The 27643-nt window shown below is 41.8% G+C and overlaps 1 protein-coding gene across 1 annotated transcript in view; it reads left to right on the top strand.

The window, feature by feature from the left end:
* CIP2A (cellular inhibitor of PP2A) overlaps positions 1-27350 on the top strand; it is a 58277-nt gene extending 30927 nt beyond the window's left edge. The window contains exons 18-21 of the mRNA XM_073664609.1: positions 1888-2001; positions 2382-2464; positions 18914-19053; positions 25381-27350. Of these exons, the coding sequence (XP_073520710.1) occupies positions 1888-2001; positions 2382-2464; positions 18914-19053; positions 25381-25551 (508 nt within the window). The 3' untranslated portion in view covers positions 25552-27350. The remainder of the gene's footprint in view (positions 1-1887; positions 2002-2381; positions 2465-18913; positions 19054-25380) is intronic.
* The last annotated feature ends 293 nt before the right edge of the window (positions 27351-27643 follow it).

The following is a 27643-nucleotide window of genomic DNA, read 5'->3' as shown; positions in this document are numbered from 1 at the left end:
GATAGAAGCAGCTGGATGAATTCTGAAGTGTACAGACTACTTTCTGCTAAGTTTCAAACAAATGCAGCAAGGTTGATTGGGCGGCGCTTCACAGGACAGATGAACAATGACCCAAAACATTGCGAAAGCAGGAGGTTTTTTTGGTTTTGTTTTTTATTTTTAGTCAAAGAAGTTTAATAATCTGAAATGGCCTAGTCAGTCACCAGAACTTAACCCCATCGAACATGGTTTCACATGCTAAAGACAAAATTTAAGGCAGAAAGACCCATAAACAACCAACAACTGAAATCAGCTGCAATAAAGGCCTGACAAAGCATCACAAAGGAGGAAAACCAGCATTTGGTGACGTCCATGGCTTCCAGACTTCAGGCAGTCATTGCATGCAAATAATTCTCTGCAAAGTATTAAAAATTACATTTTATTTATGGTAAAGTTAATTTGTCCAATTACTTTTGAGCCCCTGAATTGAAGAGGCTTTGGAGAAAAATGGTTGCAATTCCTAAACGTTTCACAGGATATTTTTGTTAGACTCCTTTTAATTATACCTGAAAGTCTACACTGCAATTGCATCTCAGTTATTTTATTTTAAATCAAAATAGTGGCATGTGGAGCCCAAATCGCAAAGATTCTGTCACTGTCCAAATATTTCTGGACCTAACTGTAAAATTGTCCACATGTCAGGCAATCTGATGTCAAAGCTGTTGTCAGAATTTGAGAATTGTTTTATACACACAGATTTTAGCACCTTTGCCTTGTGTTGCAGTGACCCTTTTTACAAAATGAAGTGCTGCTATATTCACACTAGAGTGGAAACCATTCTTACAGAATGGTTTGTGGGTTGTGTTTGGAGCCCCCTTCCTCTAAGATCCATATGCTCTTATCTGATACATGGACAGGTGTTGTCTTAAAACAAACAACTTTTTTAAAGTTTTGTGTTACGAAACAATGGTATTCACTATGAAATATCAGGTCGATCATCTTTTCTTATAACTCTCCATTGGGACCATTCATCCTATTTTTTTCTGGAAATCAATGGATAAATTGGTGTTCCCTTTCCCTTATCAATGGTCTTTGTCCCTACGGTGTTAAACTTTCTGCAGTGTCTGGACAATATAAGGTCAGCTTCACATGTCCACATTTGACAGTTTTCATATACATCACCACTTTTTGACCAGCCACTGGATTATCTGGTAGTTGAAGACCATGAAAGTCTGAAAGCAGACCTATCTGTATGGGACTCCTACTGAAACGGCAAATTGTAACAATTAGTTGTTAATACACTATAATAGGAACGGTACAACACAAAGGCCTTGATTCATCAAAGCGATTATACTGGAATTTTGGTGTGAATCACTTTGAAAATTCACTGGGTTCTGCAATTTTTGGCATTTTTACGGCTGTTTCGCCCAGCTCTTCCAAAGTGGATGGAGCTGGGACGGTGGTGTAACACCACAGCATTCATGGCAAGCTGTAGTGTACTTAAACCAGAAATCTTACTCCAGTCCCCAACTGGAGTAAGATTTCTGGTGAGACGCACCCCACTTTTCAAACGTGCCTGATCCATTAAGAGGCTTGTGCCTCTTATTAAATAAGGCTCGTCTGATTCCAGCATGCCTCCTGATCAAGACCGGCGTGAACAACGCCAGTCTTGATGAATCAAGGCCAAAGTTCTATGGAAATATGCTCCAAGTGGTTACTAAAACAGAATTGTCAGGTAAAATTGGCCATTCCTCGCTACCGCTTTCTAATTGTTGCAGCTTAAAATGCTTTGCATCTGTGTTTCTTAGGTATGGGAGAAAGTGTTGGTTTGTTTTTCTGGGTCCCCGCAGATCGAGTACTGGCTCTGTATTTTTGCTGTGTAATTATACTGGATGTCTTGTTTTCTAGATATGAACTCTGTGAAAAGCAGTACAAGGAGCTTCAGGGATCTTATTCTGTATTATGTAAGCAAGCGGAAACCATGAAAAAACTGAATGACTCCCTCAAGCTACAGAATGAAAAGTAAGGTTTGCTTTTATGATTGATATATTCATGTGATTGCTAGTCCTCGGCTACCTATATGTTTAGGAATAAAAATGTCTTTCACTAGAACACATGTATACAGAGATAACATTTTTTTTTCATTTATACAATATAGTTTATGCTTTTAAAATGCTCTGAATATTCAACTTGAAGATGTCTTAAAAAATAAGTGAAATTTCCCCATTTTATATTTTTTTTTGTGAAAACTTCCCTGACTGGTCAGTACCTCTATTCTTTACTCTAGTGACAGATTAGTCTAATCATGGGATAAGGGTACTGGGTCCATACACATAAAGTTAATTATAATACTTTCTTTGCATTATGGCGGTCTGTTAGGAAATATTATTGGTATGTTTTAGGACTCTGGCACAATTAGAAGACATTGAAAATCAAAGAAAAGAACTGTCCAAACAGCTACAAGATAGGGAGAGCAAAATAACAAGTAAGTAATGCCATTTTATTCAGTGGTCTTTAAAAGGAAATGTATTATTTATTTGACTTGTGGAAAAGGATTAGATTATACAAGTTGTAAATCCTCAAACCTTCAAGGGAACATGGACATTTTAGAAATTCCTGAACCAAAATAAAGTAATGTCAGCTGTGCATATGCACTCATCTTTTACCATACCATCCATATAACAGTATGGATCCAGCTTCAGCTATCACATCATATAACAATATTCCACACTATCCCTGTCAGAAGTTGGAATCCTGACCAATCTAACAATTATCACCTGTCCAGTAATAAGTAATAATGGTTGGTAAACTTATTTAAAGAAAAACTTTAGCTTCTCCCTTTAAAACATACCTATCCTTTCAGACTTCTAAAATAACCTGCTTTTGTCTGTAGGTGGTTCACCAGTTTTGGCCGTTATATGACTTTTTTGCATGCCATTTTCACTAGTTTTTCCTTTTTGTTACTTAATCTTAAATTTTCAGTTGTCCTTGAGATAGTGGTTGGAGACTAGCTCCTATGATTTCCATATACATTCAATACACAGAAAAGGAGATCCTGCTCCCCAATCTCTCTACAGCACCCCCAGAGGCAGCAGTAGCATGGAGGACCTTTAAAAAGCGGTACTGAGCAGTGTAGATTGGCACCCAGCCCATAGTAAAGGTGTATTGTCATAAAAGCAAATATGCAAATTGTCCATTCTTCAAGAGGAGGAAAAATTCTTGTGCCACTTCTAGGCAGCCCATTAGCAGAACCTGACCGGGGATACAGACTTACATGGTCTCATACCCCGGGTCCCCACTGATCAAAACTACTAAACAGTAGATTTAGATATCAAAACTTTTTCTTTTTTTTAAAGTGTATTCCACCCATCCCCCTTTCTTTTTTTTTTTTCATTTTATTTTATTTTTTGTAACTCGAATTAACAAAACATCATGCAAACAAACAGTTATTCAATAGGACAGAGCACCATCTAGGATGGTAACAAAATATTATACACTATGACCAAGATATGTTAATTCCCCTCCACGACCTTGGGGTTTTCCGTTTTTAGCTCCTTTTCTTCCCAGAGCCATAACTTTTTTCATTTTTATGTCAATATGGCCATGTGAGGGCTTGTTTTTTGTGGAACGAGTTGTACTTTTGAATGACACCATTGATTTTACCATATAGTGTACTGGAAAACGGGGGGAAAAATTCAGAGTGCGGTGAAATTGCAAAAAAAAAGTGAAATTACAAAAAATGTTTTTATACCATGTTCACGAAGTGCTAAAACTGACCTAGTGGTTATATGGTCAGGTCATTACGAGTATGCAGATATCAAACAATGTATAAGTTATTTTTTAAGTGGTGAAAAAAAAATCCAAATGGCACCATTTTTCAGGATCTGGGGCCGGGTGAGGGCTTATTTTTTGTTTGCCGAGCTGACCTTTTTATTGATACCATTTTAGTGTAGATACAATGTTTTGATCACCTGTTATTGCATTTTATTGCAATGTTGCGGCGACTAAAAAAAATATAAATCTGGTGTTTTGATTCTTTTTCTCGTTACACCGTTTACTGATCTGATTAATTTTTATATATTGATCGGGCATTTTGACCGCAGCGATACCAAATATGTGTATTTTTTTTTATTTTATTTTTTGTTTTATTTTAAATGAGGCCAAAGGTGGGTGATTTGAACTTGTATATTTTAAATATTTTTAAAAATATATATACTTTTTTTTTATTTTATTTTTTATTATTTATACTTGTTTCAGTAGTCTCCTTAGGAGAATTGAAGCTGCGACCATCTGATCTCTTGTGCTACACATAGCAGGGCTTCAGCTATGAACACAGGCCACAGGGCGGCGCTCATAGCAGATCAGCAATGACAACCACAGGGATCTCTTGCAGACCCTGGGTTGTTATGCCAACCCATCGGCGCCCCACAATAATGTGACGGGCGCCTATGGGAGGGGTTTGTGACGCGCTTCCGGCGCGTGCATGTTAAATACCACTGTCAGAGATTGACAGTGGCATTTAACATGTTAACAGTAGCTGGTGGATCGCAATTCCACCCGCAGCTGTTAAGCGCACATGACAGTTGATGAAATCAGCTGTAATGTGCCTGAAAAGATACGGGCTCGGTGGTGGAGCCTGCCTCAAATGCCGGGACACGTCATAGGTAGGGATGAGCGAGTAGTGAAATAATCGGACTTGCTATATTCGTAACGAGCAGGTCCCAATACTCGGGTACTCGTTACGAGTAGCGAGTCCAGTGTAAGTCTATGGGAAATGCGAGTAAGCCGCATGATTGTTTAAAAGCCGGCAGTAAAAAGCCCCCGGCTTTTAAACAATCACTCAGCCCCATACTGCTTCCCCGCAGCCTCCCATCCCGATCCTAAGTTAGGACCAGGCAGGGAGCGAAGGACCCGGGCAGGGAAGCTGGCAGTGAAAAGACTTCACCGCCGGCTTTCCCGTTCGGTGCTTCGCTCCCCGCCCGGTCCTAACTTAGGATCGGGATGGGAGGCGGCGGGGGTAGCGGGGAGCGCAGCACCGAACAGGAAAGCCGGCGGTGAAGTCTTCACTGCCGGCTTTCCCGCCGGTTATTTCAAATGAACAGCTGAGGTATCAGCTGATGCTGATCAGCTGTTCATTTGAAGTAGCCGCGGTGCCCTCAGAGGGTTCATGTGAGTTCATGCTTGACTTCATGAACTCACATCAACTTTCCCACGGCCGCACAGCTCAGCTACATCTCTGGTAGAGAATCTAAAGAAGAAAACTACATTGGACTACCCCGGACTGAAGATAATTTTTTTAATAAAGATGGAGTCTCTAAGTGTTTTTTTTGTTTTATTTTTAGTAAAATATTTTTTTCTATGTGTTTTTTTAAATACTTTACTAGAAATTCATGGCGATCATGTCTAATATTGGCGTGACCCCATGAATTTCGGGCTTAGGGCCAGCGGATAATACAAAGCTGGCCCTAACCCCTTTATTGCCCAGTGAGCCACCGCACCAGGGCCCTGGATGAGTTGGGTACAGCGCCAGAAAATGGCGCTTCTATGGACACGCCATTTTCTGGGGTGGCTGCGGACTGCAATTCACAGCGGGGGGCCCTAGAAAGCTTGGGCCCCCCTGCGTTGCGGATTCCAGCCCCCAGCTGCTTAGTTGTACCTGGCTGGACACAAAAATAGGGCGAAGCCCCACGTCAAAATTTTTGGGAAAAATTAATTAAAAAATAATAATTTAGGGACTGCATCTTTATTAACCCCTCAAGTGTCATTTAGTGTTAAAATAAAGGATTTATTAAAAAAAAAATTGGCGTGGGATCCCCCATAATTTTAGTCTCTAGCGGAGGTTAAGCAGACGGCTGGGGCAGATGTTTGAAGCCTGGGAAGGGGGTAATACCCACGGAGCTTCCCAGGCTACTAATATCCGCCCCCAGCTGAATACCTAGCCTTTGCTAGCTATTAAAATGGGGGACCCCCCAAAAAACCGACGTGGGGTCCCCCTATTTTAATAGCTAGCAAAGGCTAGGCAGACAGCTGGGGGCTGATATTAATAGCCCAGGAAGGGTGCCATGAATATTGGCCCCCTCCCAGGCTAGAAACACCAGCCGTCAGCCGCCCCAGAAATGGCGCATCCATAGGATGCGCCAATTCTGGCACTTAGCCTCGCTCTTCCCACTGCCCTGTAGCGGTGGCAGTGGGGTAATAGGGCTGGGGTTGATATCAGCTCATAATGATAGCTGACATCAAGCCCAGTTTAGTAATGGAGAGGCGTCAATAAGACACCCCCATTACTAACCCCATAGTGTAAGGCAAATGTAAAATAAAAACCCCAGCAGAATAAAATCCTTTAATTGAAATAAACACACATTCCTTTAATGTTCTAAATTAAACTCTACTTACCGTCACGCCCATTCCAGCTGAAGCCAGAGTCAATTTCATGAAATAATCTTAAAAAAAAATACGTGGGGCTTCGCCCTATTTTTGTGTCCAGCCAGGTACAGCTAAGCAGCTGGGTGCTGGAATCCGCAGCGCAGGGTGGCCCAAGCTTTGTGGGCCACCCCACTGTGAATTGCAGTCCGCAGCCACCCCAGAAAATGGCGTGTCCATAGACGCGCCATTTTCAGGCACTGTACCCAACTCATCCAGGGCCCTGATGCGGTGGCTCACTGGGTAATAAAGGGGTTAGGGCCAGCTTTGTATTATCCGCTGGCCCTAAGCCCGAAATTCATGGGGTCACGCCAATATTAGACATGACCACCATGAATTTCTAGTAAAGTATTTAAAAAAACACAACACATAGAAAAAAAATATTTTACTAAAAATAAAACAAAAAAACACTTAGAGACTCCATCTTTATTAAAAAAAAGGTATCTTCAGTCCGGGGTAGTCCAATGTAGTTTTCTTCTTTAGCTCAGCTACATCTCTGGTAGAGATTCTCTACCAGAGATGTAGCTGAGCTGTGCGGCCGTGGGAAAGTTGGTGTGAGTTCATGCAGTCATGGCCCCCGGTGTCTTTATCTGATGCGTCTTGACTTGCTGGCAGCTCGCGGTACACTAAAGGACCTGCCGACGTCAGCGGTCGTGGTGACCCGTCACATGACTAAATGACGTCATGGCAGGTACTTGAGTCCACCGCGAGCTGCCGGCAAGCCAGGACGCATCGGATAAGGAGACCGGGGGCCATCAGAAGGTGAGTATAATGTATATTTTTTATTTTATTCTTTTTTTTTACAGGTACTATGGTACCCGGGTCTGGAGGAGAGTCTTCTCTTCTCCAAACCCTGGTACCATCCGCACATTGAAACACATGGAATCTGCATGTACAGATGCAGTGATGCGGATTCCATGCATTCCAATGCAAGTCAATGGAGGCGAAAACGCGCTTCCGCAAAATAATTGGTAGTGCTGCTTTTTTTTCCGCAATGATAATACACAGCGGAAATTTCCGCAGCATGTGCACAGCACATGCGGATTATCATTATCATTGGGGAACATGGCAGACCTTCTACCAAGCGTTTTTTAAGCGTTTCTGCAGCGGAATTGCTGCTGTGGAAACGCTTTAAAAACGTATAGTGGGCACACAGCCTTAGAAATGTCCCTGTGCTGAGATAATGTTATAAATGTGCCCCTGCTGTGTACTGTGTAATGGCTGTGTCTGACCATACAGGGACATGGTCTGATCATACCACAGCTGCTGGGCAGGGGAGGACGCAAAAGAGTGTATACAGACATTACAGCAGGGGATCAGAGCTGATTCTTTTTGTAAGGTAAAACATTGTGGGATTAGGCATAAGTGATTATTCTGTCAATTCGTGAATAGTTCCAGCAAATTCATGAGATGATGGCATGGTAACATCAGATCCCTATCATTGACCCCACGCATGCTGAAATTTCCCAGGGCATTTTCTATACACCTAAACCAATCTTTCATAAGAACTAACAGTATTTACAATTTATTATCCAGGTTTGAAGTATAGGTGACCGTCTATCCATCCATTATAAAGCTATTGTTTTTTGAGCTAGAAATGTTGATTTACTTAGGAAAACTGCAGAATAATGGGACGACTCTTCCTCATTAAGTATCCCAAATAAATAGACTAACTTTTAGAAATCAGACGTCCCAAAACTGCAGATAGAAAAAAACAGAACCTTAATCCAAAACCCGGAAATGACAGGGCAAGTCCAAACCAGATGCCAGAAATCAGCTGGAAGCGTATGACATTTAGGACAACTCGCGGTTGGGATCCTGCACATTTTATGTAACCTTAGGTGTGAGGTTACCTTGGTGTATAAAATATATAATTGTTAGTTCCCCTTTTTAATTCTTAATATTCTAATTTGAGGAGGAAGTAACCGATAATGTGAAGCCTAAGACCTATTATTAGGGAAATTTAAGAAGTTTACGATATTAATTTGTGAGATAGTGGTCATTCTGACCAGTGTGGCGAAAGGATTTAAGAGAACAGCAAATATGAAGTTATTAATGTGCTCATTCTGTGAGATAATGGCTTGTCTGACCGTTGTGAAAAAGGCTTAAAGGGAACCTGCCATCAGGTTTTCCCAGTATAAACTAAAGTTCCCACACTTAACTGCTCTATTACCACAGTGCATTGACCTGCATCTAAGCCCCCAACTCCTTTAAGTGCTGGCGCTCTATGCTCTGCTCTTCAAAGTCATGTACTGTGCATATACCGGCACAGACTTCACTTCCGGGTTAATAAGTGCCGACGAGTTATAGGGCTTTGCTCTGCCCTTAGTATGGCCGAGCACTGGGGCCCTGTGCAGGTACAAGATTTTCAATGATCTGTGGATGACATAGGACATGTCATTCACATTAATCAAGCCAGGAGTATGGCAGCTGCAGGGATTGTGGAGGTGCCACAAAAAGAAAAAGATGCCCATCGTACCAGGCCACGCAGTATGCCAGAAGTATATTAGGTATTTTTTGGCATATGGAGGGGGAGTTAAAGGCTTAGATACAGGTCTGTGGACTGCAGTAATAGAGAATGTAATCTTGGTAGCTTTAGTTTAAATTGGGAACGCCTGGCAACAGGTTCACCTTCAGAGGGGAATAGCAAATATTAAGATATTAATATGCTCATTCTGTGAGTTAGTGGCCGGTCTGACCCTTGTGAAAAAGTTTCTCTTTAAGCCTATCGGGTTCCCCTTTATGTAAATAAGGCTGCAAGTAAACGGTGGGTGGTCAGATCCTTAACTTAAGCATCACTTGTCTGCATCTGGTTAACACTGTAAATCGGTATAGAATTAGGGCTACAGTGTGTGTATAAAGTATCCTGATACTACATACTGTACAGTGTCTGAATAATAGGCTACATACTGCCCAGACTGTAATCACCAGTGGTGGATGGCTGTCTTTAAAGGGAATCTGTTAGCAGGTTTTTGCTATGTAATCTTACAGCAGCATGATGTACGGGCTGAGACCCTGATTCCAGCGATACGTCGCTTACTGGTCTGCATGCTGTCATTTTTATACAATCTATGTTTTCTTTGCTGCAGATCTACCAGTCCTCTAAATGTTGAGCTTTGTATAACCCCAGCCACACCCTTGATTTGTAGCTTTCTGTGTACACTGTATTTGATAGAAAGCTGCTAATCTGTTTTGGTTTGTATTACATGTAGCACTTGACAAGGAAGCACGAGACCCTTAGTCCTGTAGTGATAATATCCTGCTGATAAATCAATGATTTTATTGAAAGTACAACATACAGCCTACTAAGCGACACATCACTGGAATCAGACTCTGTCCCAACATCATGCTGCTGTCTGATTACATAGCAACAATCTACTGACATATTCCCTTTTAACTTGTATTTGTAATTCAGGAGTGTCAAACATTGGCAGCGTAGAAACAGGTACCACATTTCCACACTTCCAGCATTAACCAGTATTAATAACCTGAGAAGCACTTGCTGTAAGCACAAGTGTCCGGAGCCAGTCATGTTATTCATCTGTTTTAACCCCTACTGCCAAAATCTGTTTTCCCATTCCTGACCAGGCCAGGGGGAGAGTAGTTAGGGTGGCGTCACTGCTCAGAGAGCCTCAGAGCAGCCACAAAATCCCATATGAGGTCAGAAACTACTGTTTGGGCTCACGTCTGGGCTTAGAAAGGGAGGAGCGCTATTTGAATTTTGGAGCACAGTTTTGTCTGGAATAGATGTCCACCATGTCACATTTGCCGAGACCAAGATCTGCCAAAACAGTGGAAACCCCCACAAGTGACCCATTTTGGAAACTTCACCCCTCAAGGAATTCAACAAGGGGTGTGATGAGCATATAGGTCCCACAGGTGGTTAAAAAAAAATTATAACATTGAGGTGGAAAAATGTAAAAAAAAATCCACAAAAATGTTACTGTAACCCCAAATTTTTCATATTCAGAAGAGTAACAGGAAAAAATGGACGCACAATTCCGGAGTATAACGATAACCAAAATGTGGTCAGAAGCTACTGTTTGGGCACGTGGCTCTGAAGGGAAGGGGCGCAATTTGAATTCTGGAGCGCAACTTTGGCTGGAATAGATTGTGGACACCATGTTGCATTTGAAGAGCCCTTGCCTTTCTAAACAGCAGCAACCCCACACTAGTGAACCCATTTTTGAACCTCACCCCTCAAGAAATTCATGTATGGGTATTGTGAGCGTCTAGGTCCCACAGGTACTTCACAGAACTTTATAACATTTGAATGTGAAAATGAAGAAATTTGGGGCTAAAATTTTTAATCTGGGGCTGAATACCCTGAGATCCCGAATACCCTATATATTGTCGGAAACTACTGTTCAGGCACACGGCTAGGCTTGTAATGGAAGGCGTGCCATTTATATCTTGGAACACAATTTTGGCTGGAATAGGATTGCGGACACCATGTTGCATTTGAAGAGCCACTGACATGCCGAAACTACACCCCCTCAAAGAATTCATCTAGGTGCCACAGGTGGTTAACAGAATTTTAGGACATTGGAGTGTGAAAATGAAAAATTTTAATTTTTCCACCAAATGTTTCACAAGAGAATCAGGAGTAATTGGACATCACAATTTGTTGTGCAATTTCTGGGTCGATACCCAATATGTGGAGGCAAACTACTGTTTGGGCACACGGCAGGGCTTGGAAGGGAAAGGATCGCTACTTGAATTTTGGAGTCCCATTTTGGCCAAAATGGATTGTGGACACCATGTCACATTTGAAGAGCCCCTGACATGCCTAAACAGCAGAACCCCACCCCCCAAGTGACCCAATTTTGGAAACATCACCTTTAGAGAAATTCGTCCAGGTGTGCAGTGAGAATTTTTAACTCCCAGGTGATTCACAGAATTGTATAACCGTGGGCTGAGTAAATGAAAAATTACTTTTTCCACTAAAATGCTGCTTTGGCCCCAAGTTTTTAATTTTCAAAAGGGATAATAGGAGAAAACGAATTGTACGATTTTTGTTTTGCAATTTCTCCTGAGGACAACAATTCCCCATACGTGGTCTAAAGCTACTTTTGAGGCACAGTGCAAAGCTCACAAGGGAAAAAGCGCCATATTGGAGTTGAGATGTTGCTGGAATGGTTTGACTGTGCCATGTCACATTGGCTAAGCCCCTGAGGTGCCAGAACAGTAGGACCCCCATAATTGACCCCATTTTACAAACTTCAACCCCCAATGAATTCATCTAGGGGAGCAGTGATCATATTGATGCCACATGTGCCTCACAGAAATGTATACCATTGGGCAGTGAAGAAAAAATAATTACGATAGATTTTTACTACTATAATTTTGTTTTAGCCCCAAATTTTTAATTTTCATAAGGGCTAATAGGAAAAAATGGACCTCAGTTTGTTGTAAAATTTTTCCTGAGTGCGCCAATATCCTACATGTAATTGGGAAATATTTTTTGAGCACAGTGCAAAGCTCAGAAGGGAAGGAACGCCATATTTTAGTGCAGAATTTTCTGTCATGGATTGCGGGCGCCATATCGCCTATATTTTTTTATCTGCTCTATTTCTGTTAAGAAATGACGGACCTGAGTGGGGACTTGCTTATTTTGTGGATTGAGTTGAAGCTTTTTTTGGAAACATTTTTTCATATAATTTTGGATCACATTTATCCTGTGCTCTATGCTGAGCACTTACTTTGAGGTTTCCATCCAAATCTCTGATGTGATTCAGATGAAACCCCAATGGATCCATTCACTGTAATGAGGCAACAGTTACTCTGGACTCCGTCTTACCTTTGTTCAGCGGTGTCTGTCTTTTTAGAGGTGCACAAAACTGTGGTCGATTGAGCTTTTATGCATGACTACAAAGACGGACGACGCCGAATCATACGCCAGATAGTCCAAAGTGATTTTATCTGCCTCATTATAGGGAATCTTCCACAGGTGGTTCTGTCTGAATCGCGTATTTGAGCGATTTACACGAAAACCCTTGTGTAAGCACTCAGCATAGAGCGCAGGATAAATGGTGAGCCAAGCCTTACTTCGATCTTTGGGAGGCAGAAAGAACAAATCAATAGTAGGCCAAGAGTTGATTATTTTTTACGCTATTTCTCTTGCAGTATAAGTCATAAGGCGACTTTATTCTTCGGGTCAGTGCCATTACATCGATACTAGATTTATAACTTTTTTTTTACTATCACTCTAAAAAACAATTATTTTTTTATTTATTTTACAAAAAATATTAATATTTTGAGAGCTATAATTTTTCTGCATTTCTGCCGAGTGTCATATAAGGGCTTGTTTTTTTACGGGATTTGTTGACCTTTTTATTGATACCATTTTCGGGCTCATAACACTTTTTGATCACTTTCCATACCGATTTTTGGAAGGCAGAATGAACAAAAAACACTAAATTACTTACCGGTATTGTGATTTTCTTGAGCCCATGACAGCACCTCAACGAGAGAGGGGATCCGCCCTTCAAGGACAGGAAACCTACAGAATAAAAGGGCGGCGCCTCTCCACCACCTCAGTTGTTTACAGAGCATGAGAGGGCACTACTTAATAGTTATCTACCTCATGATTCTTCCTTCTGCACACGTTGCGAATCAAACACCACGAAGGAAATGAAGTGATCACCCTCTACCAGTGACAGGAGGGAATATAAGAGTGCTGTCATGGGCTCAGGAAAATCATATTACCGGTAAGTAATTTAGTGTGGTGCTGTCATGGGTGATAGGAAAACAACGAGAGATTTACAGAAAAACTTTAAAGTTCGGGTGGGACCACAGCATGTAGGAACAGTTTTCCTAAAAGAAAGGACAGCAGAAGTTCCCAGATCAAGCCTATAGTGTTTATAGAAGGTGCAAGGTGAAGACTGAATCGGAACCTTACAAAATGCTTGATGGGGACATCCGCTTTCTTATTGTTCTGCCTTGAATTCCCCGGATTAGCACAGAAAGTAGGGTGCACAATTTCCTGACTTCTATGGAAATTGGAAGCCGTCTTGGGAAGATAGGCTGGTTCCAGAACCAGCCCATCTTCTAGGATCTGTATAAACAGAGGATTAACCGACAAAGCTTGAATGTCACTAACTTACCATGCTGAAGTCAGGGCCACTGGGATAATAGTCTTTAATATGAAGATCTCGAATCCATGGGTTCAAGCGAAGGCTTGTTAAAGCCGTAAGCACTGGATTCAGCTCCAAGGGTGCCATCTTTCGACTGGGCCTAGATCCAAAGCTCACTTTCACATTCCTTGCTTATTTAATGCAGGTTGGACACTGTTCCAGTAGTTTATGGCTAAAAAGCTCCACTTGCAATTCTCTTCCTCTTTATATGAGGTGCTGTTAAAGATAAAAGGTGAGACTTCGCCATCTGAACTGATTAGACATAAGTGTCATTAGGGATCTTGGCTGAGTTCCTCTATAATGGTTTATGTAAGCTAAAGCTACTCTGTTGTGTGACAAGACCTTTACTTGGTGACCATGTATAGATGAATGGAGCTTTCTTATATACTGCCTAAAGCTTCTTTAGGTTAGAGGAACCAGATCTTTAGAGGCAACACACGGGTGTGTACCTGTGACCATGCTACTACTGGAATTTAGGAGATTAAAATTAACAGCAATATTGTCTTGTTCAGAGTTGTGGCCAGACTGCTTATTAATTTTGACATATAGCAGGACTCCTTATTCTACCTTGGGAGACCACAACTCTGACTCACTGCCCAGTGAGTTCTGCAGCGCTCGATGAATCTGCCCATAATCCCGAAATAGTTGAGGTAAACTATTGTCAATGCCTCTTCCTTTGATATGAGTTGTCCTACTATAATTCTTCATAAAGCCTAAATCCTCATTTTATGCCAAGAACTATCCTCAGGAAATTTGATGTTTCATGTGAATTGGAACCTGGTTGTATACCTCCTTTAACTCCTAGACTACTATATAGCAATCTGGAACAGCAGATTTAATAGCAGATCTTAGAATCCATTTCCAATTATCTAACTCTCAGGAATCTGTATAGCCCCTTCGGGTTGTAGCAAATCCAGGTAGGACTAGGTTAAATAACAGCTGAACAGGTCTTGATTAGGGCACCTGGAGAGCCAAGCACCAGAGCAGGCTAGGCATTCACCTTAGTCAGACTGCTGGAAAGCAGAGCAGACTGTATGTGTCTTGGAGCTAACAGAGACAGGCCAGACCACCTGAGCGGAGTCTGCAAGTATCAGTGGTTGCCCTGGATAAATGCTGTTTTGTTTGATCAAGCTGGGTTAGCTCAGCTGTGTATGAGTAGTCAGTGTCTGTCCTATTTAGTCAGAGCTTGGAAAAGACAAGAAATATTATGTTTGACTTCTATGCAACCTGTGGAAAGTAATTAAACTCCACATCTTTGGACAAAACCCACAATGGCTGTATGAGCACTACGTGATGCCTCCTACCTTTTGAGAATGAAACCTTGCAAGGTTTATTAACCTGCAAAACTAAGGAAGCACTCTTATTGTCACCTGCCTTTCCCAAGACATCATCCAACCGGCTTTCCACAGAGTCAGCTGAGCATCAGTCAGGAATACTGCCACCCTCTGTCTCAAATAAGACTAGAATATTTTTCCCCCTGAATTCAGTAAGTTTGCCATGCACAGTTTACAGTCGCTGAACTTGGTTTTGTCAGACATTAAACTTCGTCCCTCATTGTAAAGGTACTGGTTGCACAACTATGAGGCACAGGGGCGCTATAAGGCACTACAAGGCACAGGGGCACCGACAGGCACTATGAGGCCCCATGAGGTACTAACAGGCACTGTGAATGCTATGAGGAACTATCATATGCTATGAAGCATTATGAAGAGCCATGAGGCACTATACTATGATGTGCCATGAGGCACTATGATGTGCTCACTGTGAAGCGCAATGAGGCTCTGTGAGGCACTTTGAAGTGCTCATTGTGAAGTGCTATGAGGCGCTCAGGTTTTCATTTAAAAGAGGAATCTGAATGAAGGCTAAACCTTTGGCTGGTAAATCTCAATTGTCAGACTAGCCCCACCCGAAGGAGCCAGCTGATGAGACGCAGCTGGACAGCTGACTTTCACAGAGACCATGTGCTGTATTAACACCATGTGCCTTCCTATGGATGGAGTAAACAGACTGGAGGACAACAGTAAAAACTTCTGAGTGTTAGTTTAACATTTACTGAGCAGATTGATGCTCGATCATGAGGCTCTGTGCGGCCCAGACATGTGGCTAACTTTAGCCTAGAGGTCCAAGGTCCAGCTTCCGTCCTGAAGGCAAATTTAAGCACGAGGCCTTGGCCCAGATGGGGTCTTACAGAGCACGCACACACACATTTTTGAGTTTTGCGCTAACTTCCTTCAGCCTTTCCTAGTAACCATAACCAGGAAAGGGCCCCACAAACAAGGTGAACATTCATGAAGATCACTCGCCACCAGCTGTACCGGATTCAGAGGCTGGACCAAGTCACATGACTGTTCCTCTCTGGAGGCTCATGTGACTGCCCGCTGCTGTTCCTCCATCATACACAGGAAGGAGAGCTGGAGCAAAAGAGCTCTTACTGTGGTCAGACCCCATTTAAAATGGGGGGACCAACTACAACTTCCTCCTCCGGTACACTTATCATGGCACACCAGTTCCAGCACACCCTTTATATGCGTAGCCTGGTACAAGACGGTAGCCGGAAACCTGCTAGAAGACATGGGTCTCCGCTACTTCTTTTTCCTTTTTTCATCGGCGTGCGTCGTAGTGCGCGATTTCCTGGATAGCGTCCTGGGCAACTGGGATGCGCGGCTGCTGCTCGCGCTTGTCTGACGGAACAGGCCCTCTTGGACCCACCGCGGCGCTTCCAGGTGCCTGACGCCAGCCGTTGCAGACACTGTGCCCTGTTGGAAACCTACCGGCCCAGGTCTGGAAATATTCTTCTCTTTCTTCTGCTGCCGTTTTAACAAGGTTCCTCCTCAAGTACAGAAAAGCGACTGTGGTGATGGAGAGGCGCCGCCCTTTTATTCTGTAGGTTTCCTGTCCTTGAAGGGCGGATCCCCTCTCTCGTGGTGGTGTTGTCATGGGTGATGGGAAATCATGAATTCAGGAATTTTGTTTTTTTTTTTTTTGTTGTTTTTTTTTTTAATGCCGCTCAGTGTGGTAAAAGTGATAAGGCAGCTTTATTCTTCGGGTTAGTACGATTTACAGTGATACCACATTTCTATCATATTTTTAATTTTTTTTAAATTTTGCTGCTTTTACACCATAAATTTTTTTTTTTAGAAAAAAAATTGTTTTTGCATCCTGAAAGCTAGAACCTTTTTTATTTTTCACTGATGTAACTGTACAGGGTCTTGCTATTTTGCAGGAAAAGATGTTTTCAGTAATACCATTTTTATTTACATTTGTCTTTTTGATTGCGTTTCGTCTACTTTTTTTTTTTTTGCGGTGCTCACTGTAGGGGTTAAATGGCTTAACAATTTTTTTTTATAGATAAGGTCGTTCAGGATGCGATGATACCAAATATGTTTTTTTTGTTTGTTTTTTTTACTTTGATCTTTCTATGGGACTTTAACTTTTTTTATTCTGATCACTGGTATGATGCACTAGCATTACACCTGTCAGTGTTAAACTGACAAAATGCCTTTTAGACCATGCTCCTGGCATGTTCTAACCGGCCACCTTTGCTGGCGGACCAGGAGGTCATTATTTGACCTCCTGCTGTCATGGGAATCATCAAGTCTCCTGCTTTCTCTTGGAGGAGGGGGCCCCTTCCATCCTCTAACCTTCTAACTTTAAAGGGATAAACAGCTGGCTGTAGTGCGGGCACCGCCCCTGGCTGTGGCTACTAAAGCTTGGCTGTCAATTAAGGTGAGCTCCTGGTGGCGATCGTGCAGGCACAACGTCTGTGCCCGGAAAATCACCATAACTTACCGGTACATTATATGTTGGCAAGTCACTGCAAAATATGATGTACATCATATGTTGGGAGAGGACCGCAGCTTCATAGTGGTACTAGCTTTAATTAGTTACTAACCACTGTCTGTCCTTGAAGAATGTAGGCAAAATGGCATGCTGGCACATTAGTAATAGCTGCTGCTTTAGACAACCCCTGTTGATACTATTAACCCCTTTCTGACATCAGGCGTAATGCTGCTGCATCTCTATGCTATACAAGCGATTAGCCTGCAAAAAATTAAAGTCCTATAGTGGGACAAAGTGTAAAAGTAAAAAAAAATGTCAGAGTGAAAAAAAAAAAAAAATTGTAAAAATATTTAAAAAAATAAAAATAGACTGTACCCAGTCAACTTATCCCGCAAAAAACAAGCCTTTACATGACTTTGTCGGCCGAAATATGGAAAAATTATAGCTTTCAAAATATGGCGATGCAAAAAAAAAAGCGTCTTTTAGTGTGTGACAGCTGCCAAACATAAAAACCCGATATGAATCTGGTATCACTGCAATCGCACCGACCCGAAGAAAAAAGTTGACTAATCACTTATACCACACGAGGAACAGCGTAAAAAAATAAACTCTAGGGTTTTTTCAAAAGTAAAGAAAAAAAAAATGATGACGATATGGAGACTAGTGTTGAGCGCAAGTGCTCGCTCCAGCATGTCACTCCAGCACCCGCGATACATGGTGCATTCATGAGTACCCAATGCAAACTCAAGTAGCGAGCACTTGCGCTCAAGACTAATGACAACTTATTCAATATGATGACCTAATGTTATCAAATTATGTGTCGTACCTCTGGGTTCAAAATGTTCTCTAATACCCCTTGATAAAATCCTTGAGGGGTCTAGTTTCCAAAATAAAGTCACTTGTGGGGGGTTAAATGTTCATTTTTTTTTTCCTACCATATTCCAAAAATTTCTGTGAAGAACCTGAAGGGTTAATAAACTTCTTGAATGTGGTTTTGAGCACCTTGAGGGGTGCAGTTTTTAGAATGGTGTCACTTTTGGGTATTTTCCGTCATAAAGACCCCTCAAAGTCACTTCATATGTGATGTGGTCCCTAAAAGAATGGTTTTGTAAATTTTGTTGGAAAAATGAGAAATCGCTGGTCAACTTTTAACCCTTATAACTTCCTAACAAAAAAAAAATATTTCCAAAATTGTGCTGATGTAAAGTAGACTTGTGGGAAATGTTATTTATTAACTATTTTGTGTGACATATCTCTCTGATTTAAGGGCATGAAAATTCAAATTTTGAAAATTGCTAAATTTACGATTTTTTTTTCTCAAACACAAGTGATATCAAAGAAATTTTACCACTATCGTGAAGTACAATATGTCACGAAAAAACAGTCTCAGAATCAGGGGGATCCGTTAAACCGTTCCAGAGCACTTACCTCATAAAGTGACCGTGGTCAGAATTGTAAAAATTGGCCCGGTCATTAACGTGCAAACAGCCTTCAGGGGTAAAGGGGTTAAAGTATTGCACTTACAAATGTGCCAGCAACAGCTCCCCCTATAATCCAAGTGTATGTATTATGTAAGATCCATTATTTCATTGTTACAGATTTACAACAGAAAGTGAAGGGCTTAGAGGAAAAGGTTAAAGTGAAACAAAAGGAAAAAGAAGATATGGAGGAAACTATTGATATTCTTCGCAAAGAACTAAGTAAAACTGAACAAGCAAGAAAGGAATTGAGTATTAAGGTGAGATGTTTATTTTTCTGATTAATAAAAAAATATTTGCCCAAAATACAAATTTGTATTTGTGTAGCAAGTGGTTTTGCCATTGATAGGCTGTGTGCCCCGCTATGTGTTTTTTAAGCATTTCCGCAGCGGCAATTCCGCTGCAGAAACGCTTAAACGCTTGGTAGAAGGTCTGCCATGTTCCCCAATGATAATCCGCATGTGCTGTGCACATGCTGCGGAAATTTCCGCTGCGGATTATCATTGCGTAAAAATCTACAGCACTACCAATTATTTTGCGGAAGTGCTGAGTTTTCGCCGCCATTGACTTGCATTGGAACGCATGGAATCCGGATCACTGGATCTGTACATGCGGATTCCATGTGTTTCAATGTGCGGATGGTACCCGGGTCTGGAGAAGAGGAGACTCTCCTCCGGATCCGGGTACCTTAGAACCTGTAAAAAAAAAAAAAAAAAAAAAGGATAAAATAAAAAACAAATACTAAAGTTGCCTTCTGATGGCCCCCGGTGTCCTTGTCTTGGCTTGCCAGCAGCTCGCAGTGGACTCGAGGACCTGCGGTGACGTCATTTAGTCATGTGACGGGTCACGCAACCGCTGACGTTGGCAGGTCCTTTAGTCTACCCCGAGCTGATAAAGACACCGGGGGCCATCAGAAGGTAAGTATAATATTATTTTTTTTATTTTTTTACCATTCTTTCGGTCACAGTATATAAATCCATGCCGGTTGCATGGATTTGTATAGTGTGACCAAGTTGTCAAGCACTTTCCAAGTGATGCTAAAATCTCTTGGAAAGTGCTTGACAACCCACATGCGGAAATGCATGTGAAGAACGCTTCACATCCGCATGTCCCTGGCAGGAAAAACGCATGTAATATCCGGAGCATATCTGCATCGTGGGCACATAGCCTTAAAGTTCATTGCCAGTGCTCACCACAATTATTAGCCTTCATGACAGTGACTTTCTCTAATCAGTATTGACTCACAATGACTAATTGAAAAGGTGAGCTGTAGTTAAGTCCCCCATACACATTGGAAGAAAGTTGTCTGAACCTGCCAGAAACAGCTGACCATCTGATGTGTATGGGGGCCTCCCGACTCTCCACAAATGCAATATAGCCAATATAGAAAGGGATTCAATTTAGCACTGGAAATCAAATGTGTGTTCACCGGGTTCTCCTGATCCCTGTAATATAGCATATTATCTTGGAAATTGTACAAAACTTGTTTTCTTTCCTTGCGCATAAAACACTTTAATGAAATGTATGACTTTATAGCGAAGTATCTCATGCCATTGTCACAGGTAAAATATGTTCACCACAATTATGGCGGTAGTAACAACCCATGTCTATAATTCCAAGCCTTCTCCGTGTCCATTAGCACTCACAAGGGGAAGTTGTAGCATTACACAGGATCTGATACGTTTCGGGGGTCCGGACACTTTCTCAAGCAGATGTCAGGGGAATGTAGAACTGGTGCCAAGGGCACCTGACAGCAGCTTTCTCTAATCCAACCATTGAAAACATATCAACTCTTTGTATAATACATCACATACCCAACAGCAGAGTTAATTAGGCGGGGGTTATACCCATACAATACCCATCACTGTTGGATTCAGTGTTCTCAAAACATCCAGTACAAAGTACAGAAAAATGGGAAGGAACATGGGGTCCATTGAAGTGGACAATGGAGGGAGTTTTTGGAGAGGGTTCCCTGCTTTTACTCAATGAGGTACATAGATTGTAACATCTGTACTTCCTTGGGTATATAGATCACCTGAATTCCTTTATAATGTAGGTATTAGGGGTGACTCACTATGTCCTAGATGCAAATCGTAATCTATGGATCTGTCCACACCTGGAAAGGTTTTGGATGGGAGTAATAGACTTACAGAATAGACATTATCAATTATATGTTTCCCTGATGACTCAGAAGTGTATTCTGGGTTATGTGGAGGACCTTGAGACTGACAAGCCGGCAACGAATTATCCCAAGGCTACTTTATATGGCATTGAAGATGTTAGCACAACATTGGTTAGATGAGAAGGGTCCGACTGTATGAGAATTTATTGATCAGATAAACTGGCTATTGTTTCTGGAGAAGGGAGTTTTATGCTAAACAAGGTGGCATTGCAAAGTTCAAGAAGTTGTGGGCATTCTAGATTGATACACCCAGTATGGCTTATAAAGAGTTAGTTAATTAGAGGAATGAATGTTTGCCTCGTGTGTGTGGAGTAGAATGAATGTTTTTATAGAGAAGAAAGTGGATTCTCCAGCGTGGTCCATAAAGTTAAAACTTCAAGTTTATTTGTAAAAACTAATTACATGCAGAACTGTGGAGTCGGTAAGCCAAACCTCCGACTCCTCAATTTCCAGGACACCGACTCCACGACTCCCTCATACGTGGCTCATGTTTAAGTGATAAATTTACTGTAGCACAGATTCATCTCAGCTAAAAGCCTAGACTCTTAGATCAGGAATAGGACAGACATTTATAGGACATTTCATAACTTTCCCAAATTCTTGTGAAAAAATATTCCCCACAAACTGCATTGAACTACTGTACCCAATTTATTATATACACTGCTCAAAAAAATAAAGGTAACACAAACAACACAATGTAACTCCAAGTCCATAACACTTCTGTGAAATTTACCTGTCCAGTTATGAAGCAAGTAAATAGAAAAACAGTGGCGCTGGTAGGTCTGCCTGAAGGGTCCTGCAACAAGTAGGACGCACAAACCACGGTATGTCAAGGGTTAAAAGATTAGATTAAAATTAACTAGCGCTGTACCCAGGCGTAAAATAAATGAGATGGAGTGAAAGGTATAAAATAAAATTCTTTATTGATGAAATTGATTAAAACCTGATTGTTAAAGTAAAACGTGAGTAATTTATATTAGGTATAGGGTTTAGTAGTAGTGGTAAAAGGCTGGTGGTCCTCTGTGGATCTTCTCAAAGCGGATCCACTAAGAATTGGCTTCTAGATCAGGGTGATTTTCCTGATGGCAAGGAGGAGAAGGGAATCAGAGGAGTCCAAGAAGGTTGTGGGTGACCCAGGGGGATGGTTCACTCTGAAAAGAGGTGTATAGAGTTTAGGAATCAAAAAGGGAATTGGTGATCGTCATTAAGAATAAGTATTTAATGTATACCTGCTAAGTTGTTCCAAGATAGGTAGGTGGATGTCCTGGTGGGATAGGGGAGTAGATGTGGTCTTTACAGAAGAGGTACAGCTGGCTCAGACATATGTTTTGGTTGTTAATTAGTAAAGGGATCAATCTTAAAGAGAGACACACAAGAAAAGTTAAAGGAGTACAGAGTCTATTTTTAGGAAGTATAAGGTGGTACAAAGTAAGTTCCCTGCACTCGATATGTACCTGGTATTATTGATCCTAAGACTCTCTGTTGGAGAGAGAGTTGGTGTTAATCGAGTGGTTGTATTGACTACGCCACCTGTGGTGTCTGGTGATTCCCCCACCAGTGCTGCGTTCAGTCCTCTGAGGCGGGATGTAGTGGCAGACGGAGATGATACTACTCCCCACAGGCAGAGCAGGGCCTCAGGGCAGAGAGGACAGGAGGATGGGAGTCGTAGTGGAAGATGTGATACGGTGTAGTGCTGTGCCGCGTTGTAATAAGAAACCGAAGGCCATAGGGGTAGTCTTCCAAGCTTTACTCACGGTAGAATGCACAGCTGCAAGGCTTCTCCCTGTTCCTTACGGCGCGCTGCGACCACCAGGACCGGGGGTCCGACAATCCTCTGGGTAGTTCAGGTGCCTTGGTCAGGACCCCGCACCAGAGTGTTCCTAGACTTTCCCACTAGGTCCTCTCCTGTCCGTATGTGGTGCGTGTACTAAGGCCGGGTCTCCCTCTGGTCTATGCACAGAACAAGGGTATGGGTGGTGACTCCGCTCCGTCCGTTACCCGATGGGATCCACTGAGCCTCCGGGCTTCTCCGATTAAAACTTGAAGTGACAGAGCCAGTACCCCTCTTGCAGCAGGAATCCCTCTGACTAGGCCAGAATAGTGAGGACAGGTGGCGTATACCGCTCCGTCTGCATCCCCCTGGGATCCTTTTGCCTGCGGAGCTTTACTCCTCCACTCCCCTCCAGGCCTTCTTAAGTAAGGACCTTGACCGGGTAGAGACAGCCGTTAACTCTTGCCCGTTCCTCGACTCAAGGCCAGAGTACGAGGACCGTGTCCCCATCAACTGCAGGTTCACACAGAAAGCTACGTTCAGTGATGAAGATCACAATCAAAGACCATAAGCCCAAGATGGCCGTTTATTAAATATGAATTTTGTAGTGTAACCTCTAAGTGTGTCCTCCACCCTCACCCACTACTAGGTTCCCCCATCTCCACTTATCCTGGCTGGGACAGCACCCTGCTGCCTATAAGCCCCCCTCAGGTGGGAGAGGTGTGGTGTTGGATGCAGACGTGAGGTCCTGACAGTTGCACCATCCTTACCTTGAAGGAGAGATACCACACCTCATTAAAGAGATGCAGTACCCCTGTGGCGACCGAACCCTCAGGGGCGCCACACTTTAGTCCAGGTCTGGGAGGAGATCCCTCAGGAGACCATCCGCAACCTCATCAGGAGCATGCCCAGGCGTTGTAGGGAGGTCATACAGGTACGTGGAGGCCACACACAATACTGAGCCTCATTTTGACTTGTTTTAAGGACATTACATCAAAGTTGAATCAGACTGTAGTGTGTTTTTCCACTTTAATTTTGGGGGTGACTTCAAATCCAGGCCTCCATTGGTTAATAAATTTGACTTCCATTGATGATTTGTGTGATTTTGTTGTCAGCACATTCAACTTTGTACAGAACAAAGTATTCAATGAGAATATTTCATTCATTCAGATCTAGGATGTGTTATTTGAGTGTTCCCTTTATTTTTTTGAGCAGTGTATTTTAGGAGTTGGAGTCGGTCCATTTGATACAAACTCCGACTCCACCAAAATGGGCTCTGACTCCGACTCCACAGCCCTGATTACAAGGCATACCACCAAGTGCCAGATTACAAACTAACGCTTTTCGACTGATAAGTTTTAATCATGGTCTGAAATGAATGTTTGCCTTGCGGTTGGGAGGAATAAACTTTTGCCTCTTGTGTATGGAGGGGAATGAACGTGTGTGTGTGTGTGTGTGTGTGTGTGTGTGTGTGTGTTGAACGTTTGCCTCGTGTATGTGGGGGGGGGTGGGAGTGAACGTTTGCCTCTTTTGGGAGGGGGGGGGTTGAACATTTTCCTCTTAGGTGTGGAGGGCATGAACATTTGCCTCGTGTATGTGAGGGGGAATAAACGTTTGCCTGTGGGGGATGAGCATTTGCCTTGTATGTGTGTGGGGGGTGGAGGAACGTTTCGCGTGTGTGGGGGATGAACTTTTGCCTCACGTGTGTGGGGAGAATCAATGTGGTGGGGGGAATAAACGTTGGCATATAGGTCTCTCGTGTATGGCCAACTTTTTCTCATGATGGGAGTTGGCTATTTAAATGGCTGAATTTACAATGAATTAGCTGCACACAGTTGCTGCAAGTTGGGCATTGGGTGCAGTTTTCTATTATCTACATTTAAGGATTATCATGTATGCACCTTTTACAGCACTTGCTGTGGATGTCTTTAGAAATCTAGATTTTTAAATCTCCTGAATGCACCACCACCTCTCATCATATGGATGCGATGAGCAATAAGTCTATTTTTTGCACAATATAATGATTGTCAGCAGGCAAAGCTGAAGTCTGATGATACTTATAGAAGTTGTCCACTACTTTTACATTGATGCCCCATCCGTAGGATAGGACATCAATGTCTTATCGGCCGGGGTCCCGCACTCGGCACCCCCGCCGATCTGCTGTTATCGGTGCCGGCAGCCGGAAGTGCTTACTTGCTGAGCTTGGCTGTCAAGTTGTACTGGCCGCCGCGGGGTACTGCACATTCTCCTCCTATTCAATTCTGAGTTAAACATAACCAACTGAGATCGTACAGTCAGTGCCTGATACATGCTGCCAGGATTGGACTTGCTTCCTTGGAGTGACAGGTCTCTCCTTGCATATATGTATAATGCCTTTTTTCAGCACAGCCTTAAAGTTTAATGCATTTTCTATTTTTTTTTTTTTTTTTATTTATTTTTTTTTATAAAGTGGTCAACTCTATTAATTCATTATGTAACTGGCTTAAAATACTACGGAAGGAGCATTTTTCTGTTATTACTTTTGTCTATCCATACAATAGATTTTGCTCAGTTCTCAAATATTTAGCCTTTTTTTCAAAATGTTCTTATATAATCTTTTAACCTTGTATGGTACGCATCATCATTACATTACAGGCATCTTCACTAGAAGTTCAGAAGACTCAGCTAGAAACCCGTTTGGAGGAAAAAGAAGCCATTCTGAAATCTCAACAAGAAGAGCTGAGCAAACATTCCCACATGATTGCCATGATACACAGCCTGAGCAGCGGCAAACTCAACACCGAGACAGTGAACCTCAGCCTTTAGTGACATTGCTGCATCTTACCATCTTTGTGAAGAGCAATTTCATACCATCACAGGGAAGATTAGTCATGTCAAGCTAACTTTTTAAATGAAATACTAATGATGAAATCTGAACTTTTTAATGGTTTTATGATATAGTACAAAGATTACGAAGTACTCTATAATTTATATAAATCCTTTAAAAGTTATAATGGTATGGCTTTATTACTTCTGGTGTAAAATTGTATTATAAAAGGGTTTCTTCCTCAAAGGCCCCCCATACACATTAGATTAATGTACGCTAAACCCGCAAATATTAATGGGTTTTGACCGACATGCTATTGTGTATGGAGTCCCCTAACAGATGACCGTCAGAGGAGCTAAGGATCTAGTATTTCCTATTTCGGAGGGGCTTTATTCACTTTTTTATTTCTTCACCATCTTGATAGGTCTTGGCTTACAGCGAAGTTGTGGAAATACTCATTGTTAACATAGAAACTGATTTTTAGCATCGGTCTCTAACGGATATTTTTAGTCTTTTGACTAATGAATATAAATGTTTCCACACGCTGACCGGAAGCCGAGATCATAAAAATTGTAAGAAATTATTAGGAAGCTGCATAACTATTTATTTTACAATGATTAAAACTTTCTTCACAGAAAAATATTGGAACTTCCAGCATGTCATTAAAATGACTATTGTTTTTCAGTTACTCCTTATTAACTGTAAATGTTAAGTTAGAGATTGGATTCTACTGGGACAAGTGAATTTTTCGTTGCGAGGTTCAAATAAGTAATGCATTTTTGTTCTTTCTTCATACCAGTCTTCAGTGCACTTTTAGCATAAAGAATAGGAATTACATTTTAGTATATTTATTTTAGCTAAAGTATGAAATATTTTGGAATAAGTGTACAACCATATTCTGATTTCGCCAAGAATTCACTAATCAGCACTACAGATTCGCATTGGCTGTTTTAGAAATACCTGCAAAGTACATAAATTGGTGCATTTGCTTTTTTAAATGCCATGTCTAACATGAGCTCGACTAGTTATTGTCTTTTGTATGTGTCTGAAAATATTAAAAGGCTAAATATGTACAGCATGTCTTCTATGTTTTTACATTTAATTTCTTCAGTGTACTAACTAATGAAATATACTAAAGATGCAATGGGGAAAATAAGTATTTGTTACACTGCCGATTTTGCATGTTTTCCCACCTACAAAGAATGGAGAGATCTGTAATTTTTATCATAGGTACACTTCAACTTTAAAAAAAAAACAGAAAATCACATTGTATGATTTTTAAATGATTCAATTGCATCTTATTGCATGAAATAAGTATTTGATCACCTACCAACCAGCAAGAATTCTGGCTCTCACAGACCTGTTTTTCTTTAAGAAGCCCTCCTACTCTGCACTCATTGCCTGTATTAATTGCACCTGTTTGAACTCATTACTTCAAATCAATTACTTATTTTCCTCACTGTATTTTTTTAATCAGATCATTGTTCTTAATAACAAACATTTTCCATTTTAGATTGTCAGACAAAACTGTACCATCCTACGTTACAGAATAATGAAAAAAGGGATTTGAATGTACAGTTGTAGGGGGTTGAGGGGTGATGAAGACATCGGGTCAAGAAGGGGTTAAGTGTTTTATATTCGTTATATGTTTATGTGATTTATTATAGTGTTTGCTGTGAAATCCCTATGGCCGATTATTGTATGCTGGTTCTCCTATAGGCTTTGCCTAAGGCTGTCCCTGGAATGCGGGAGGTCTGCCCAGTAGGGGGAACCATACAATAGAGAGAGGGATTTAGTACACTACACTGCTCAGACACCAGAGAGTTAAGACAAGGGGTTACATCATTAGCTGGGAGTAGTTACAGCATTAGAGTAGTTTTATAGAAAAGCATTTCCTGGTTACAGACAGTCTAGGAGGGGAAAGTGAGTAGTGAGGAGCATTAGACAGTGTACGCCTGCCGTTAGGGGAGGCCTGTGTCAGGCCACTCCATTCCTCGGTTCAAGACCCAAGTGCACAGAACCGGGGTAGGTTCTGTTCCCATACACTGAGACGGAGTGTGGAGGACGACTGAGCAGATAGGAAAGCAGACT

Source organism: Phyllobates terribilis, unplaced genomic scaffold, assembly GCF_046119375.1.
Source record: "Phyllobates terribilis strain yellow unplaced genomic scaffold, ASM4611937v1 Scaffold_2__4_contigs__length_985480577, whole genome shotgun sequence".
In the NCBI taxonomy this organism is placed as follows: domain Eukaryota; kingdom Metazoa; phylum Chordata; class Amphibia; order Anura; family Dendrobatidae; genus Phyllobates; species Phyllobates terribilis.
Note: the sequence above shows the minus strand (reverse complement) of the source record. Positions and strands in the feature narration are given on the sequence as shown.